This window comes from Calliopsis andreniformis, unplaced genomic scaffold (genome assembly GCF_051401765.1).
Source record: "Calliopsis andreniformis isolate RMS-2024a unplaced genomic scaffold, iyCalAndr_principal scaffold0022, whole genome shotgun sequence".
Lineage (NCBI taxonomy): Eukaryota > Metazoa > Arthropoda > Insecta > Hymenoptera > Andrenidae > Calliopsis > Calliopsis andreniformis.
This window is the reverse complement of record NW_027480432.1, coordinates 11754458-11769010: the sequence shown is the minus strand read 5'-3', so window position 1 is coordinate 11769010 and position 14553 is coordinate 11754458. Positions and strand designations below refer to the sequence as shown.

At 29.4% G+C, this 14553-nt stretch overlaps 3 protein-coding genes across 4 annotated transcripts; all 3 read right to left on the bottom strand.

Moving 5' to 3' along the window:
- On the bottom strand, nt 1–2430 carry Nd-b8 (NADH dehydrogenase (ubiquinone) B8 subunit). 2 transcript variants are annotated; one of them, XM_076391288.1, is made up of 4 exons: nt 2308–2430; nt 2058–2241; nt 1849–1955; nt 1–162 (listed from the first exon to the last, which is right to left on the bottom strand). In XM_076391288.1, exons 2-4 carry the CDS (start codon nt 2138–2140, stop codon nt 68–70), a joined length of 285 nt encoding a protein of 94 aa, XP_076247403.1. In that variant the 5' UTR covers nt 2141–2241; nt 2308–2430; the 3' UTR covers nt 1–67. The 2 variants fall into 2 exon arrangements, with proteins under 2 accessions (XP_076247403.1, XP_076247405.1); XM_076391290.1 differs by having other exon boundaries at nt 2058–2196; nt 2308–2326.
- Nucleotides 2431–5103: 2673 nt separating this feature from the next.
- On the bottom strand, nt 5104–10737 carry LOC143187207 (uncharacterized). Its single transcript, XM_076391285.1, has 2 exons — nt 6035–10737; nt 5104–5935 (listed from the first exon to the last, which is right to left on the bottom strand). Exons 1-2 carry the CDS (start codon nt 10671–10673, stop codon nt 5553–5555), a joined length of 5022 nt encoding a protein of 1673 aa, XP_076247400.1. The 5' UTR covers nt 10674–10737; the 3' UTR covers nt 5104–5552.
- Nucleotides 10682–13912, bottom strand: LOC143186689 (uncharacterized). Its single transcript, XM_076390398.1, has 5 exons — nt 13396–13912; nt 13120–13246; nt 11378–13010; nt 10771–11233; nt 10682–10685 (listed from the first exon to the last, which is right to left on the bottom strand). Exons 3-5 carry the CDS (start codon nt 12999–13001, stop codon nt 10682–10684), a joined length of 2091 nt encoding a protein of 696 aa, XP_076246513.1. The 5' UTR covers nt 13002–13010; nt 13120–13246; nt 13396–13912.
- Between the last annotated feature and the right edge of the window lie 641 nt (nt 13913–14553).

Genomic DNA, 14553 nt, shown 5'->3' with positions numbered 1-14553 from the left:
TTAAATTTATATAAGTATTTTATTAAATAACTAAATAAATTAATCTACAAACATAATAATATAACTACTATTTGGGTTTCTTAGCAGCAAGTTCTTGAACCCGTTTAGTTATTTCTTCAGATGTCAAATTTTGCAAAGGAATACAATGTTCTATGCCATACTCTGAAACAAAGTATCATCAGATAAATAAATAAATTAGAGTTTGTTTTTACATTAATTGAAACTATTAGAAAAATGAACAGTTATTAAATTGAAATGCTCAGAATAATATGTGATGAACAAACTGATTGATGCAGTATATAATTGAGTATAGTGTTTATTATAATTTTTAAAATATTCAGAGAAATTTGATAGACAACATTTATACATAAACTTATCTATTCCATCAATGTCAATGTCATTTTTTTTTCATACGCTACAATCAAGAATAACTATAGTACAGTTAAATAGTGAAATATTGTAGAAGTAATAATGTTTAAAATTGAATTTAAGGTACATGTAATATCATGTTATGAGAATTCTATAAACTGTAAGATGTATTTTGTAATACAAAGCTTACCATTCATCAATTATGTTTATCTATTTAGTCTCAGAACATTTTTGAAAGTAATTTTCTAAACTTTGCTACTGCCTAATTTAGTTACACCTCAACTTTCACAATCTTTTATTACAGTAATATAGTATGTTAAGAATAACAACTCTAATGTTATCAGTGAACCTTTTTTATACAACTATAATACCAAAAGAAACACATGATTTCATTTACAAGAATAAAGATAACCTTGTTTTTTCAATAGAAATAGTTGTTGAAAACCTTAATTATTGTCATTTGCTTTCGATTCAAAAGTAATCATTTTCATGTATAAACAGTCTTTGCCAAAGCTTTCTTAGTGCTTCAGAAGTTGTAAAGTATATGCTACTATAATGAACACACTATAAATATTTATGATTGTCAAAAAGATTATATTTCTATATTTTTTCTATACCTGTTGTTAATAAAATATAGGACCACCTCATAGAGTAAGTTATAAATATTAAAATAAGAAAAAAGGCTTATATACACTTAATTTTTTAATTGTATACTATCTTATGAAATAAATATGTGAAATATTTTTGCAAACATGAAATATAAAATGAGATTTCACATAAGATGTGTCCACATATAAAATTCAATCATTGTAGATATCCACAAATTGTCTGCAAATTAGTTACAATATTAGACTATTTCTGAATAGTCTATGCTTTACAGACTAGGGAAGTCTGAAAGACTAAAGCATCAATACAAATGTAAACCCATATTATTTGCAATCAGTCTATAAATAATCTGTACATGACATCCTTAAACAAAGTATACAGACTATATATAAATATATTCAGGGACGAAGTATATTAATTCTTAATCTATTGATCTAGTACATCAAAACTTTTCTACTTACTGTAAAAATTTTGTTCAGATTTTCTAATGTTTTATTAACTATTTTAATAGATTTTAAACATGAAAATATTAACCTTCAAATGTCCATTTGAATAAATGCTTAAATATAGTTTGTCACACTATACATATAGAAACTCATCCGAATCAATAAGAAATTTGTTAATATGTAATAATTAGACTGTAGATTCTTATGCATTCATGAAAATCTTAACTGTGTGAGAAATTAGAATATGCCTACTATATGCAAGAATATGCAAAATATAAAAAGTGAAGTACAAACTATAGTATGTAAAGGCTGAAAGAAATTTTTATTTAGGTTATATTTCTTCAGCTGTAATTATGAAATATTTGCATAAAAATCCATAGTGCAATAATCAGTACTCATGTAAAATATATTACGTCATAATATTTACCATATCGTGCATACAGGAAAGGTTCAATTGAAGAACATTCTCTGATTAAAACTGGAAATTGTGGATTATTTCTTTTAAGAGGTACATATTGTTGTTGAATAAAATCCCTAAAATAATACGTATAGGTTAAAATCTTATACTTAAAAGTAAGCGAGAACTATTGCATTTTATAGCAACGCTATTATTCGTATAATTTATACTCATGTTACCTAACACCTTGACTAGATTTTGATGTTTGACATAAAAGAAATCGTAATTCCTTTAAATGAGATCCCAACTTGATTGCAGCCATCTTGGAATATTATATACACAATAGTATGTAACAGTATTCTATAGATAGGCACCTCACTTAAAGTTTAATAGAATATTTTAAATTATATAAAAAATCGTGTGCTGCAAAATGAAAATGTGTAAAAAATCTATTAGAAATTTCACGTTATTAAACATATTCACACATACTTCATATAATACGCATGGATCTAGATCTATGATAACACGTTAATATTATATCAAAACTGTACACATAGTTCCATTGATTCAGTCAGAACTGAATCTAGGGGATGCAGAAAATTTCGAATCACGAGTCTCGGTGTTGTCTATCCCGCCCTCATTCTATAGCAGCGCTCAACGTAAACTCTTCAGGCACTAAATTTGAATTGTACTAGAAATGAGAGCAAAGCTGAAGTTGACATTAGATGACAGAAATGTGAATCCAGACTTCAGGATTCTTAATTAATTAATATTTTCCGAGGGGCGAGACATGCGTGACAAAACAAACCGTAAATTTAGTTCGGCGTGGTCTTGCGTGGAAGAAAATGGAATAGATGTATATTTCTCACACTACCTCTTACGTACCCTATCCGCAATTTAAGTTGAAGAAACACGTTCCGATTTCATATTCATTTTCGTTTACTCTCGACTGACATATGTGTATACATATGTATAATCATATGATAATTACTTGACTTGATTATTCTAATATTTAAGGATAATTGTGGGAAGTTGAAAAATATATAAATGAAAGAAAACTTGTCTAGGAAAATTAAATAGCATAATAGTATAACAAGTATAAATTAAATATTTGTAAGATAATTTGAAAGGAGGTAAGGACGTGGCGTAGCGGATCGAGATTGAATTCACAAACGGATACTCAATGAAACAGTTTCGGAGTATAATACAATCGAACGCAAATACAAAAGTACGCGAATGCTTCCCCGTAGATCTGCTCAGTTCGAAGGATTGACTCGAAGTGGCGTCCTCTTAAGAAGGTCCGCCTGTACCCCTCGCGACGCTGTTAAGGGACGACTTGACCTCCGTGGGTTTTTCCCCGCGAGGGTCCTGGTCACTGTTGCTAACCAGCTGAGCGGTAGGCCGCTGCTGGCTGAGGCCCTCGAAGCTTCTCGAAACTTCTCGAATATTGCAGCGCGATCTGAGTTTTCTTATATATTTCTTTTTCATTATAGTATCTATGCATTCCACTTTGGTTAGGGTTGCCATACGTCCCGATTTTTCGGGATTGTCCTGATTTGTGGCCTTCAGTCCTGTCTCCCGATAAAAGGTTTCGGGACCGTCGAATATCCCGGTTTATCAAAATTAGCAGAAAAGTCTTGGAAATCGGGCTCTTTCGCTTCTTTTGCTATTAATATTTAATTATTAATTGTTAAAATAAAATTAACTTTATACCACTGTTAATATTTAAAACTTTAGTTCGTTTCATTTGTCGTGACCTCCAGTTAACGCGACGAGTCGATTGACTACTGGCGAAAAATAAGTACCGTCCAACCGATCGTCGATTGTCCGATCGTTTTCTAAATTGTCGTAAGGCGATTACAATGTCTCGTCATATATCGAATTTCTGCATACAATTGTATTTACATGGCATATAATGAAGACCAAAAGAAAGTACTTGCAAGCTAGAGGACATTGCAAACTGAAGATAAATATGGAATTAGTATTTTTCTTGTCTTTCGAATTTATACGTACTAAATAAACTTTTTCTTATTTTAAGACATATTTTTAGAATTTAATACAAGGAAATGTAATATCGATACAATTATGCACTCCTAGGTAATTTGTGTTACAGAACAAAATACAGGAATTCTGTAAAATAGCACTTTATTTTTATTTTTATTATTAGATTTATTGCACACTTACATATTTCTACATTAATTTATAAGTTTATTTACAATTTTACCTGCTTTCTAGAGTGTTGCTTATTCTTAATAACTTTAGGATTCTTTTTTATTTTATTTTTTATTGGTTTTGTTTCCAAGAAGTTTACAATATTGATAACAATAATATAAAAAATTGAGAATTGATATAGAAATATGACTACAATTTGTAATTATAGCAGTACAAGAGCTTTAATAGGGAATCAAAGTATCTATCCCCTCATTGCATTCCAGTTCCAAATTTGTAACTTTTTTACGAGACAATAAAAACAGAAAATAGAGATATTTTGGGATTTTCAAAATTTTAAATTAAGAGAAACAGTTGAATTTTGAATTTTGTGGAAATTTATATCCTTGTATACATTTAAAACTCTACATGTATATTATTTTACAGTCTATTTTAATAAACTTTGGGCCACTGTTCCTCTTAATAATTTCAGTTAAGAAACCTTAAGAAAGAATATACAAAACGTTCTGATTGCCTCAATAACCATGATTGTAATTGTAGCTATAATTCTTTCAGTTTTGACTCCTTTTAAAAGAGGACGTTTTATAAAAAAGTCTATATCTATATATAGAAATTTGATGATAGACATATAAAAATATATAACAGTAAATTTTAATCTAATTAATACAAATAAAAATATAGTTTAGTCAATATCTTAAGTTTTAAATACTTTGTCTAAAAATTCATTTAATACAATATAAATATACAATATATATCACTTATTTAGGTAAACATTTTTTTTAAGAAGATAAAAATATTAGATAGTATAAAATAACAAAATAATTAAGATGTAGAACGCTAACTTATAACAGATCACCAATCTGGAAAAATGAAGATACAACTGTAAACAAATCAAGGGAAAAAAAGCTTAATTTCTTTTATACTTGTAGTTGAATAATGAACAAAATTATTTAATGACATGGAAAGAAAGCAATTGTTAGTACATTTTAGTTACTTTTAACTTAGATTAGACACAAACTGTAGCAGATAAGCACATTGCTAAAAAATATTTAATTTAAAGGGATTAAATATTTCTATCAGAGATTCTCTGAAGCCAGTAGTGTTTAATTACGAATTTACAATTTTACAGTTGTATCAGTGTTTTTCCAAATCAGTAATAGATGATAGACTTTTATGTATATATATATATATATATATATTTTTTTTTTAGTACCTTTTCCCTTAATCTTTCATCGGTAACATAAATATTGATAAATATGACAAATATTACAAGTAGCAGGAGTGACTGATCACTCCAGGAAATACACAAGTAAGAATGTACATGAAAATAAACAACTACTTATAATTTTAACATGGTGAACATTTAGTTAATATTTTCGGTGATCGCTGTACATTTCATAAAATCATTAGTTTCGAACTTAGGTCCTGCATCACCCCTGTTACCGACGAAGGGTTAATCAAGTTGTAATACGTATATTAACTTCCATTGTGAATAGGTTTTTATAAAATATCATTCACAGTTCGAAGTATTTGGCTTTGCTTTCTATACTAATATTTTGTGCATGTTACGTTAAACTTTTTAACATGTTTAATAATTTACTTGCAATACCCTTATGTTTATTAACTATAACCACTTGTAATAATGTTTTTCCTTGGTTATTACGAGCATTTATTACAGCTAGAAACTCATCTTCATTGTTTTGCTTTATTGTTCTGAGCTTGTCAATAATTTGAATATTACCTTCTTTTGCATTTTCAAATAATTTCTCAATTAGTTCCAACAAATTAGTAATACGTTGTTCCTTGGTAAGATCAAGAGGTATTTTACCTTCTTTGTTCTCAATGTTATAAGTTGCACCATACTTTAATAAAGATTTTACAACTTCAAAGAAACCATTCTTAGCTGCAACATGTAATGATGTAGAATCACTAATAGTAGTTTTGGTATCTATAAAATCATTTAATCTATTATGATTTGCATGTTGTAACAGAATTTCAATAATTTTTTTGTGGCCTTTAAGAGCAGCAATATGTAATGGAGTATTACCCTTATGAGTAACTTGAGTAATATCAGCTCCATTTTTTAGTAGAATATTAACAACATCTACATGTTGATTGTTAATAGCAAAATGTAATACAGTTCGTCCATCAGCATCTTTGTCATTGATATCAGCTCCATTTTGCAATAAACGCTCAACAAGATGTACATTACCATCACTAGCAGCAATATTAATATCTTTCTGCAGATAGTGCAGAAGATCAGATTCTGTGTTGCCCTCAAACTTAAACTTTGTATATATTACTTTTATTTTTTCCGAAATATCTAATACACTAGGATGATGTGGTCCAAGAACAGCTTCTTGTCTTTTAAAAATTTCTTTAAAGATTTTAAGTGTACTTATCCACTTTCCTTGCTTGAAAAAAAGATTTGCCATATTGTATTGAGTGTTTAAGGTATCAGGATGATTTAAACCCAGTACATTTTTCTGAATACATAAAACTTCTTCATAAGTTTTCAAAGCTTCATGATATTTGTTTTTACTAACAAGTACTTGAGTAATGTTATGTAACGTTCTTAAGGTACTAGAGTGATTGATGCCAAAAACCATTTTTTTCTTCTCAAACACTTCCTCATAAATTTTTAATGCTTCTTCATATTTACCCTGATTACACAATACCATTGCTATATTATTTTGAGCACTCACTGTGGCAGCATTATGTTCACCTAATAGTTTCTTCCTCTTTTTAAAAATTGTTCTGTTGATATCCAAAGCTTCTTCATATTTTCCTTGCCTGTCTAAAACCAAAGCCATGTGAAATTGAGTATTTAATGTATCTGTATGATTTGATCCCAGGATTTCTTTCTGCTTCTGATATATTTCTTGATAAAGGTTAAAAGCTTCCTCATCTTTTCCCTGCCTATGCAGTACTAAAGCTATTGTACTTCTGGTATTTAAAGTATCCTTTGTATTTAATCCTAATATCTCTTTCTGTTTCTGTAAAATATCTTTGAGCATATTTAAAGCATCTTGGTAGGACCCTTGTACATATAGTGTATTAGCTATGTGTGTTTGAATATCTAAAGTTCCAGGATTATCTGGTCCTAGTATTTCTTTTCTTTTTTCAAATACCTTTTTAAAAATATTTAAAGCAGTTTGGTAATCACCATAATGACTGAGCGTTAAAGCCATTTTAATCTGACTGGATACATCATCTTGTAATATCTCTTTCAATTGTTCAACTTTCGGAAAGTTACTATGCACTGCATCAACTATGAGTGTTTTATTTTCTCTGTTACGAGCACCCATGATTGCTTTAATTGTATCAACATCTTTTATTCCATCGAGATCATTAATCACTTTTGAATCACCATTTTTAACATTCTTGAACGACTGATTTATCCGGTTTAGTAAGATAACTATGGTTTTATTTGTAGTCATATCTAAGGGTGTTTTACCATTATTGGAAACACTATTATATACTGCACCATTGCTTAATAAAACCTTCACAACTTTTAGATGAGAAAACTTAGCAGCATAATGTAGAGGTGTAAATCCATTGTTATCAACTGCATTAGGATCAGAGTTATTTTGCAACAGAGTAACAACAATTTCATCATAGCCTTTCCATGCAGCATAGTATAATGATGTTCTTCTATCAGAATTTTTAGCATTAACCACTGCTCCTGCTTTGATATAATTTTTAACTTCTATAGAATTATTGTGTTTAACAGCATTAAACAATTTCTCAGTTGATACTAATAGATTAATAAGATTTTCGTCTAAAGCCATTGCTAATGGTGTTCTATGAAATTTGTCAGTGACATTGTAAATTGCGCCATTTTTTAATAAAACTTCAGTAATATTTGTGTAACCAAAATTAGCAGCTATATGCATAGGAGTCAACCCATTAACATCCTGAATATTTACGTTTGCACCTTGTGCTATCAAATACTTTACAACTTCTAAAGAACCTTTCATTGCAGCATAATGAAGTAATGTTTGATCAACTGTACCACAGTCATCAATACTTAATCCCTTACTAAGGAAGAATTCTACGATGTCTTTGTGACCTTCTCTGGCTGCAATGTGTATAGGTTTTGAACCAGAAGCATTTTTAGCATTAATATTGGATCCTTCATGTACTAGATATTTTACCATTTCTAGATTTTTTTCTTGTGAAGCAATATGCAATACTGTCCAGTCATCGTTGCCCTTAGCATTAATGTTCACTTGTTTGTTTTGTAGTAACACTTTAACTGCTTCTAAACAACCATGTGCCACTCCTAATTCTAAAGCTGTTCTGTTCTTATTGTCTTTGAAATTAATATTTACATTATTATTTAGTAAAATCTTCACAACATTATCGTGATCATTTGCTACTGCTACATGTAAAGCCGATATGCCTTCCTTAGATGCAACATTAACATTTGCCCCATTTTTTATGAGGAGTTTAACAATTTCTTCATGACCTTCCTGTGCTGCAAGATATAGCGGTGTTACATTATTAGTAGTTATAGTATTAATATCAGCTCCTTTCATAATTAGTGCGGAAACTATTTCTGTATCACCTTTTGTAGCAGCAATATGCAATAAAGTAGAATTGTCATTCGAAAGGGTTTTGTTAACTGATGCTTTGTTTTTTAGTAAAAGTTGCACAATATCTTTATAGCCACTAAATACTGCCAATGATAAAAGTTGCATATCTTCTGTATTACTATTGGCTCCATGTGCTAACAATATTTTAACAATTTCTTTGCAATTACATTTAATAGCAATTTCTAATGGTGTGCAATCATTAAATATGGCATGAATATTGGCCCCATTTGCTATTAATATCTTGGTGATTTCTTGATCACCTTCTGAAATAGCCATGTGTAGTGGTGTTCCACCTAGAATACTATTAACATTAATTTGAGCTTTATTTCTTATTAAAAGATTAACAGTATCTTTGTGGCCTCCCATAACAGCTGCGTGCAGTGGTGTAATTTGATCACTAATTGTATTATTGACTTCAGCATTATTTTTTATTAGAAAAGCAACAATATCTGTATAGCCATTTAAAGCAGCTACACATAATGGAGTGGTACCACTCTTGCTTCTAACATTGACTTTAGCTTTATTTTTTATTAGAAGATCAATAATATTTTCATTGCCACCCTTAGCAGCTGCATGTAAAGGTGTGAAACCTATACTATCTTGAGCGTCAACTTTAGCTTTATTTTTTATTAACAGATCAGCAATATCTTTCTGGCCCACCTGAGCAGCTACATGTAATGGTGTTAAATTATTATTATCTTGTGCATTAATTTCTGCTCCATTTCTTATTAAAAATTCAGCAATTTTCTGATGACCACTCTGTGCTATATAATGCAATAGTGTGACATTATATTTGTCTTTGAAAAGAATATCAACGCCATATTTCAGAAGAACAGTGACTATTTCTAAGTGACCACTTTGTGCTGCCAAATGTAAAGAAGTTAGACCATCAACAGTGGTTATATTAGCATTAGCTCCATTTTTCAGTAAAGCCTTAACAATTCCTATGTATCCATCTTTTGCAGCATAATGTAAAGGTGTGTTATTATAGGTCTTATCAACAGCATTAACATTAGCTCCATACATCAAAAGAAGATCAACTATTTTTTCATGACCATTTTCTACTGCATAATGTAATGCTGTACAGCCATCTGTAACACTAGTATTAATATCAGCTCCTTTTAGAAGTAAAGTGTTCACTACTGCTAAATGGCCACAATATACTGCTGCATGTAATGGCATCCAATTTTTTTCATTTTTAGCATTAATATCTGCTTTATGTTGAAGTAAAAAGTTAACTATCTCTAGATGACCTTTCTCTGCAGCTTCATGTAACGCAGTATAACCACCTATAATTTGATTACTGTCAACATTCACATCATCTTTGATTAAAATTTTAACAACATCTATATGGTTATTCCTTATTGCCAAATGTAATGGTGAAAGACCAAATATATTGTGGGTTTCAGTATTAGCATTATTTTTTAATAAAATTTCAACAATACTCTTGTGACCTTCTTCAGCTGCAACATGTAATGGGGTGTTACCATTATTATCTGACTCATCAATACATAAACCGGCATTTTTTATTAAAAATTCTAAAATATTTTTTCGTCCGTGTGCAGCAGCAATATGCAATAAGTTTTGACCATGAATATCTTTAGCATTAATATTTAAATTCTGATCAAGAACAAATTGTATAACTTTAAGGCTAGGTCCTTTAACAGCAAAATGCAATGCGGTCTGTAAGTTAATACTTCTGGCATTAATATCTGCTCCCCTTTTTAGACAACTTTGTAAATTATCCATATTTCCTTCTTCCAAGCTAATGAACATTCTTTCTTGATTAGTAATAGTAATAAGATCTTGAATGTATTTATCTTTCAACTTGGAAATATTTTCTTTCATTAACTTGCCAATTTTTTTCTTCTTTGTTATTACATTTTCTTCAAGAAGTTTTTTAGCATTTGCAATGACTGCCGTTGGAGGATCAGTAAACAATACATTAACTAAAATGTTATCGTGTGCTAAATGATTACGCAAGCATTTTCCAGTTAATAAAGGAATGTTGTCATCTAAAAATAGTAGGTTATTTTCCAGATAATTTTTGGAAGTACCTAAGATAGATAGTATATCCAGAACTAGCATTTCTACTACTACCTGCAATTTTTTATCTCTCTTGTACGAAAGAAATTGTTCTGTTATTTTTGATTTATCATTATTTAAAACACTTTTCAATATTGACAATTTTAGTTCAAGTTCGTTGTCTTGTGTTTCTCTTGTAAAATATTGAGATTTATTTTCTTTATACGTAGGAACAAAAGAATCGTTTTCATTTAACTTCTGTTTTAGCGTTTTAATCCAGTTTACAGATTTTGAATTAAATTCAGCAATAATGAAGATTCTGCAAACTAAAAGTTGTATTTCATTAAGGTTAGTATGAGATGTTCTTGATTTAATACTAAGGAAGATTTTTGTTGATAATTCTGCAATTTCTTGAATGTTGGAAGATTCTGTTTTGGCAAAAATATTCCTTAATATTTTGCTATTACATATTTCTTTTCCTCTAATAATGTTGCGAGATTCTGTATTGGAAACAATATTTTCTAATACTTTATTAGCAAAGAATTTTATTCCTTTAACAACGTTTTGATCAACCTTTATCAAACAGCTAATAGACATGTATAAACTCATTAAGGATGCCATGCCTGTAGCAAAATCCATTCTGAAATTTTTTGATTTATTTATAGAATTCATTATATTATGAATTTTATCAAACAATTTTTTTTCAAAATCTGTTTTATCAGTTATGTTGGCACTTAATTCTTCAACAAGCTTTTCAAGTTTCTCACATTCCATCGTTTTAAAATTTGTTATGGCCTGTTCATTTAATTTCGCACTATGAAATATTTCGACAATCTCTCTTATTTCATTGAAATTTTCGCTATCAACAATTTTCTTTAGAAGTATTTGGATTGTTTTGATTTTTTTATCATAAAGAATATCAGTAATCACATTACCTATCTTTTTAATGTCATTTTGAATACCAGTAAAAAATTTAACATCCATATTTTCCACAATTTCTGTTCTTTTAGAAAGTGAATATGCATGCGATAATGAGTTACGTAAATCTGCGATCATCTTTTTCGTATTTTTTGGTAGTGATAGCAAAAGAAGTTCGTTTATGGCACTGGATAATTTAGGGGATTCCAGACTGTTTTTTAAATATTCACCCATTATCTGTAAAATCCTTGTAATGACTAAATGACCTTCCTTTTCTTTAACATCTGTTGATAATGCTAGCTGTATAGAATCAGCAATTTTTTCTAAGGAATAAACATCCCTAATTTGTTGGTAATCAATGTATAACTCTTTAAATTCAGGATAATTGTTAATGATTTCTGCAATAACTTCATCACGTTTCAATTGTGGTAAATGAACCAGTTTATTAACATTCATATTTTGTATAATATTTGTTTCATCTTCAAGTTTCTTTGCAAAGTTTTTTAAATAGTTTAATATTTTTTCTTTATTTAATGTAGCACAATAAAAGAGATTAATTTCTTGACATTTTATTTGAGATGTAATAAAAGTGATTAAACAAAACTCTATTTCTTCCCAAGGTAATTTGTTATATGTTGATTTTAACTGTTTCTTTAGTATATTAATATTCTGTGCAATGAAGGTTATTACAAATAAAAATTTTTGATCTACTTTTTTTATATTTGAGTATTCTGTACTTAACGTGTTAATGTTTTCAAGAACCAGCTCAATCCGTTCTATGATATTGTTAATATCATGTTTCATATTTTCATTTTGTCCAGAAGTATTAGAAAAAAAGTGAAGATTTATTAGTTCATTTTCAACAAAAGTTTCTATTTCTTCTGATAATGGTACATGCTTCAGCTTTAATTCTTTATAAGCTTTTGAGAGAATTTCATCCAATTCATTCAAATGTAGAGCAAAATAATTATTTGGCCATTTATTAATAAGCATGTCAAGAAGTTCAACATTACCTGAACGTATAGCATAATAAAACACATTATGACAAGTTTCATCTTTATCGTGTGGTAATATAGTATTTTGACTATTAATAGATAAATTACATAAGATCTTATTATTATTGTCAAATAAGTGCCTTAGCATTTTTACATTATTTTGTTTACAAGTTAAAATAATTAAGTTAGTAGTTTTAATAGGATTATCAGTGCTATCATAATAATCTTTCAAAGTTGATTCATTTTCTATGCTATTTATATAGTCAAATGAAGCCCCTAATTTTTTAAAATTATCAATATTATCATTTAATATCGACTTTTTGAGTTCAGTTAAAAGCACAAGATAGAGTTCTTTAACTCTTATGTTATCATAGTAGACCCGTTTATATTCTTTTTTAAAATGTTCTTTTGACCTGTATAAACGTAATAGAAACCGTTTATTCTCTTCATAAGAATTAGTTTGTTTAGATGCATCCATGATTACTACCTAGGACAAATTTTCATCAATATTAGAATAACATAATTTGTTTAATAATGTAAAAATTGAAATGGTATTGTTTTCGAGTCTAATATTTTTAAAAAATTTATGAACTTACTTTTGCGACGGCAAGTACTTGACTCCATTCCTTTTTTCAAAATTATACAAGGTACATACATACACATATGTATGTGTTAACAAAAGGAAGTATCCAAAAATAAATCTCCGTTGATAAAAATGTCTGGCTATTATCACAAAAATTTATATAAATCAGTTTATGTATAAAATTGCAATATGATAAAGCTTAGAAGAAACCTTGACTTTGTTTTAACAAACTCAACAAAATACCACGATTCTATATCGGTACTTCCCCAAGTAATCTAGCGGTCGATACCATTATAACGGCTGCAGTCTGAAATTCAGCTGAAACGGCTAACATACTGCCACTGCTGAAGTTGTATACAGGTTGTCCAATTTAACAGGAAACCCTCGAAACCAGTGTCTTTATGCGCCAGAAGTGATCTAAGGGAAATAGAGAGATCTTATCCCCGTTCTAGATACGTCTTAAACACTGGTTATAGCTAGAGGGTATGGAACTGTCAATTCTGTAACCTCAACAAGTGCGAATGAATCAATTCCTTCCTAATAATTATATAAATCGTTAGCGCACAAAATTTTTAGTTGTAAAATATTTGTAAATTATTTGCTTGGTTTAATTTGAAATTTTTACTCCATGTTATCTAAAGAATATGAATATGGTAATTGATTGACTAAGGTATAAGGGTTAATGTGCGTAGCTAATAATCTTTTGGACAGTCCAATTTTTCGCGTTGATGATGTAAATAGGTATTAGGAAGGAATCGATTCATTCGCCTTTACTTAGGTGCTTAGGTTACAGAATTGACAGTTCTATATCCTCTAGCTATAACCAGCGTTTTAGAGGTACCTAGAATGGGGACAAGACCTTTGTATTTCCACTTCTGGCCCATAGGGGCACTGGTTTTGAGGGTTTCCTGTTAAATTGGACACCCTGTACATTTATTGTTATCACCGTACTTTTAAATCCCAACAAAAACACTATCAGTGTATAAAAACATGCGCCAAGTACATTCGCAAAAATCGTGATTATTCGATCCCAGCAAAAATATTGTCATTGTATCCATACAAAAACACTATCAGTGTATTCCAACAAAAACATTGTCGGTGTAAAAATGTACACCCAGTACATTTGCAAAAATCGTGGTTATTCCGCTCTTAGAAAGTATCGAAATGAAATAAAGCCAAGTACATAAGCCTTTTATAGTTTATGTGAATAGTCCAGTGTGTGCTGTGAAAAATTTGCGAGATAAGCATCACTTTAGCAGTCATACACAAACCAACAAAAATATTGTCTTTGACAGTATATCCCAAGAAACACAATATCGGTGTATTCCAGCAAAAAGATTGTCGGTGAAAAAATATACACCCAGTACATTTGAAAAAATCATGGTTATTCCAGACTTACAAAGTATCGAAATAAAATATATCACCGTATATTTTAATACATAATAAG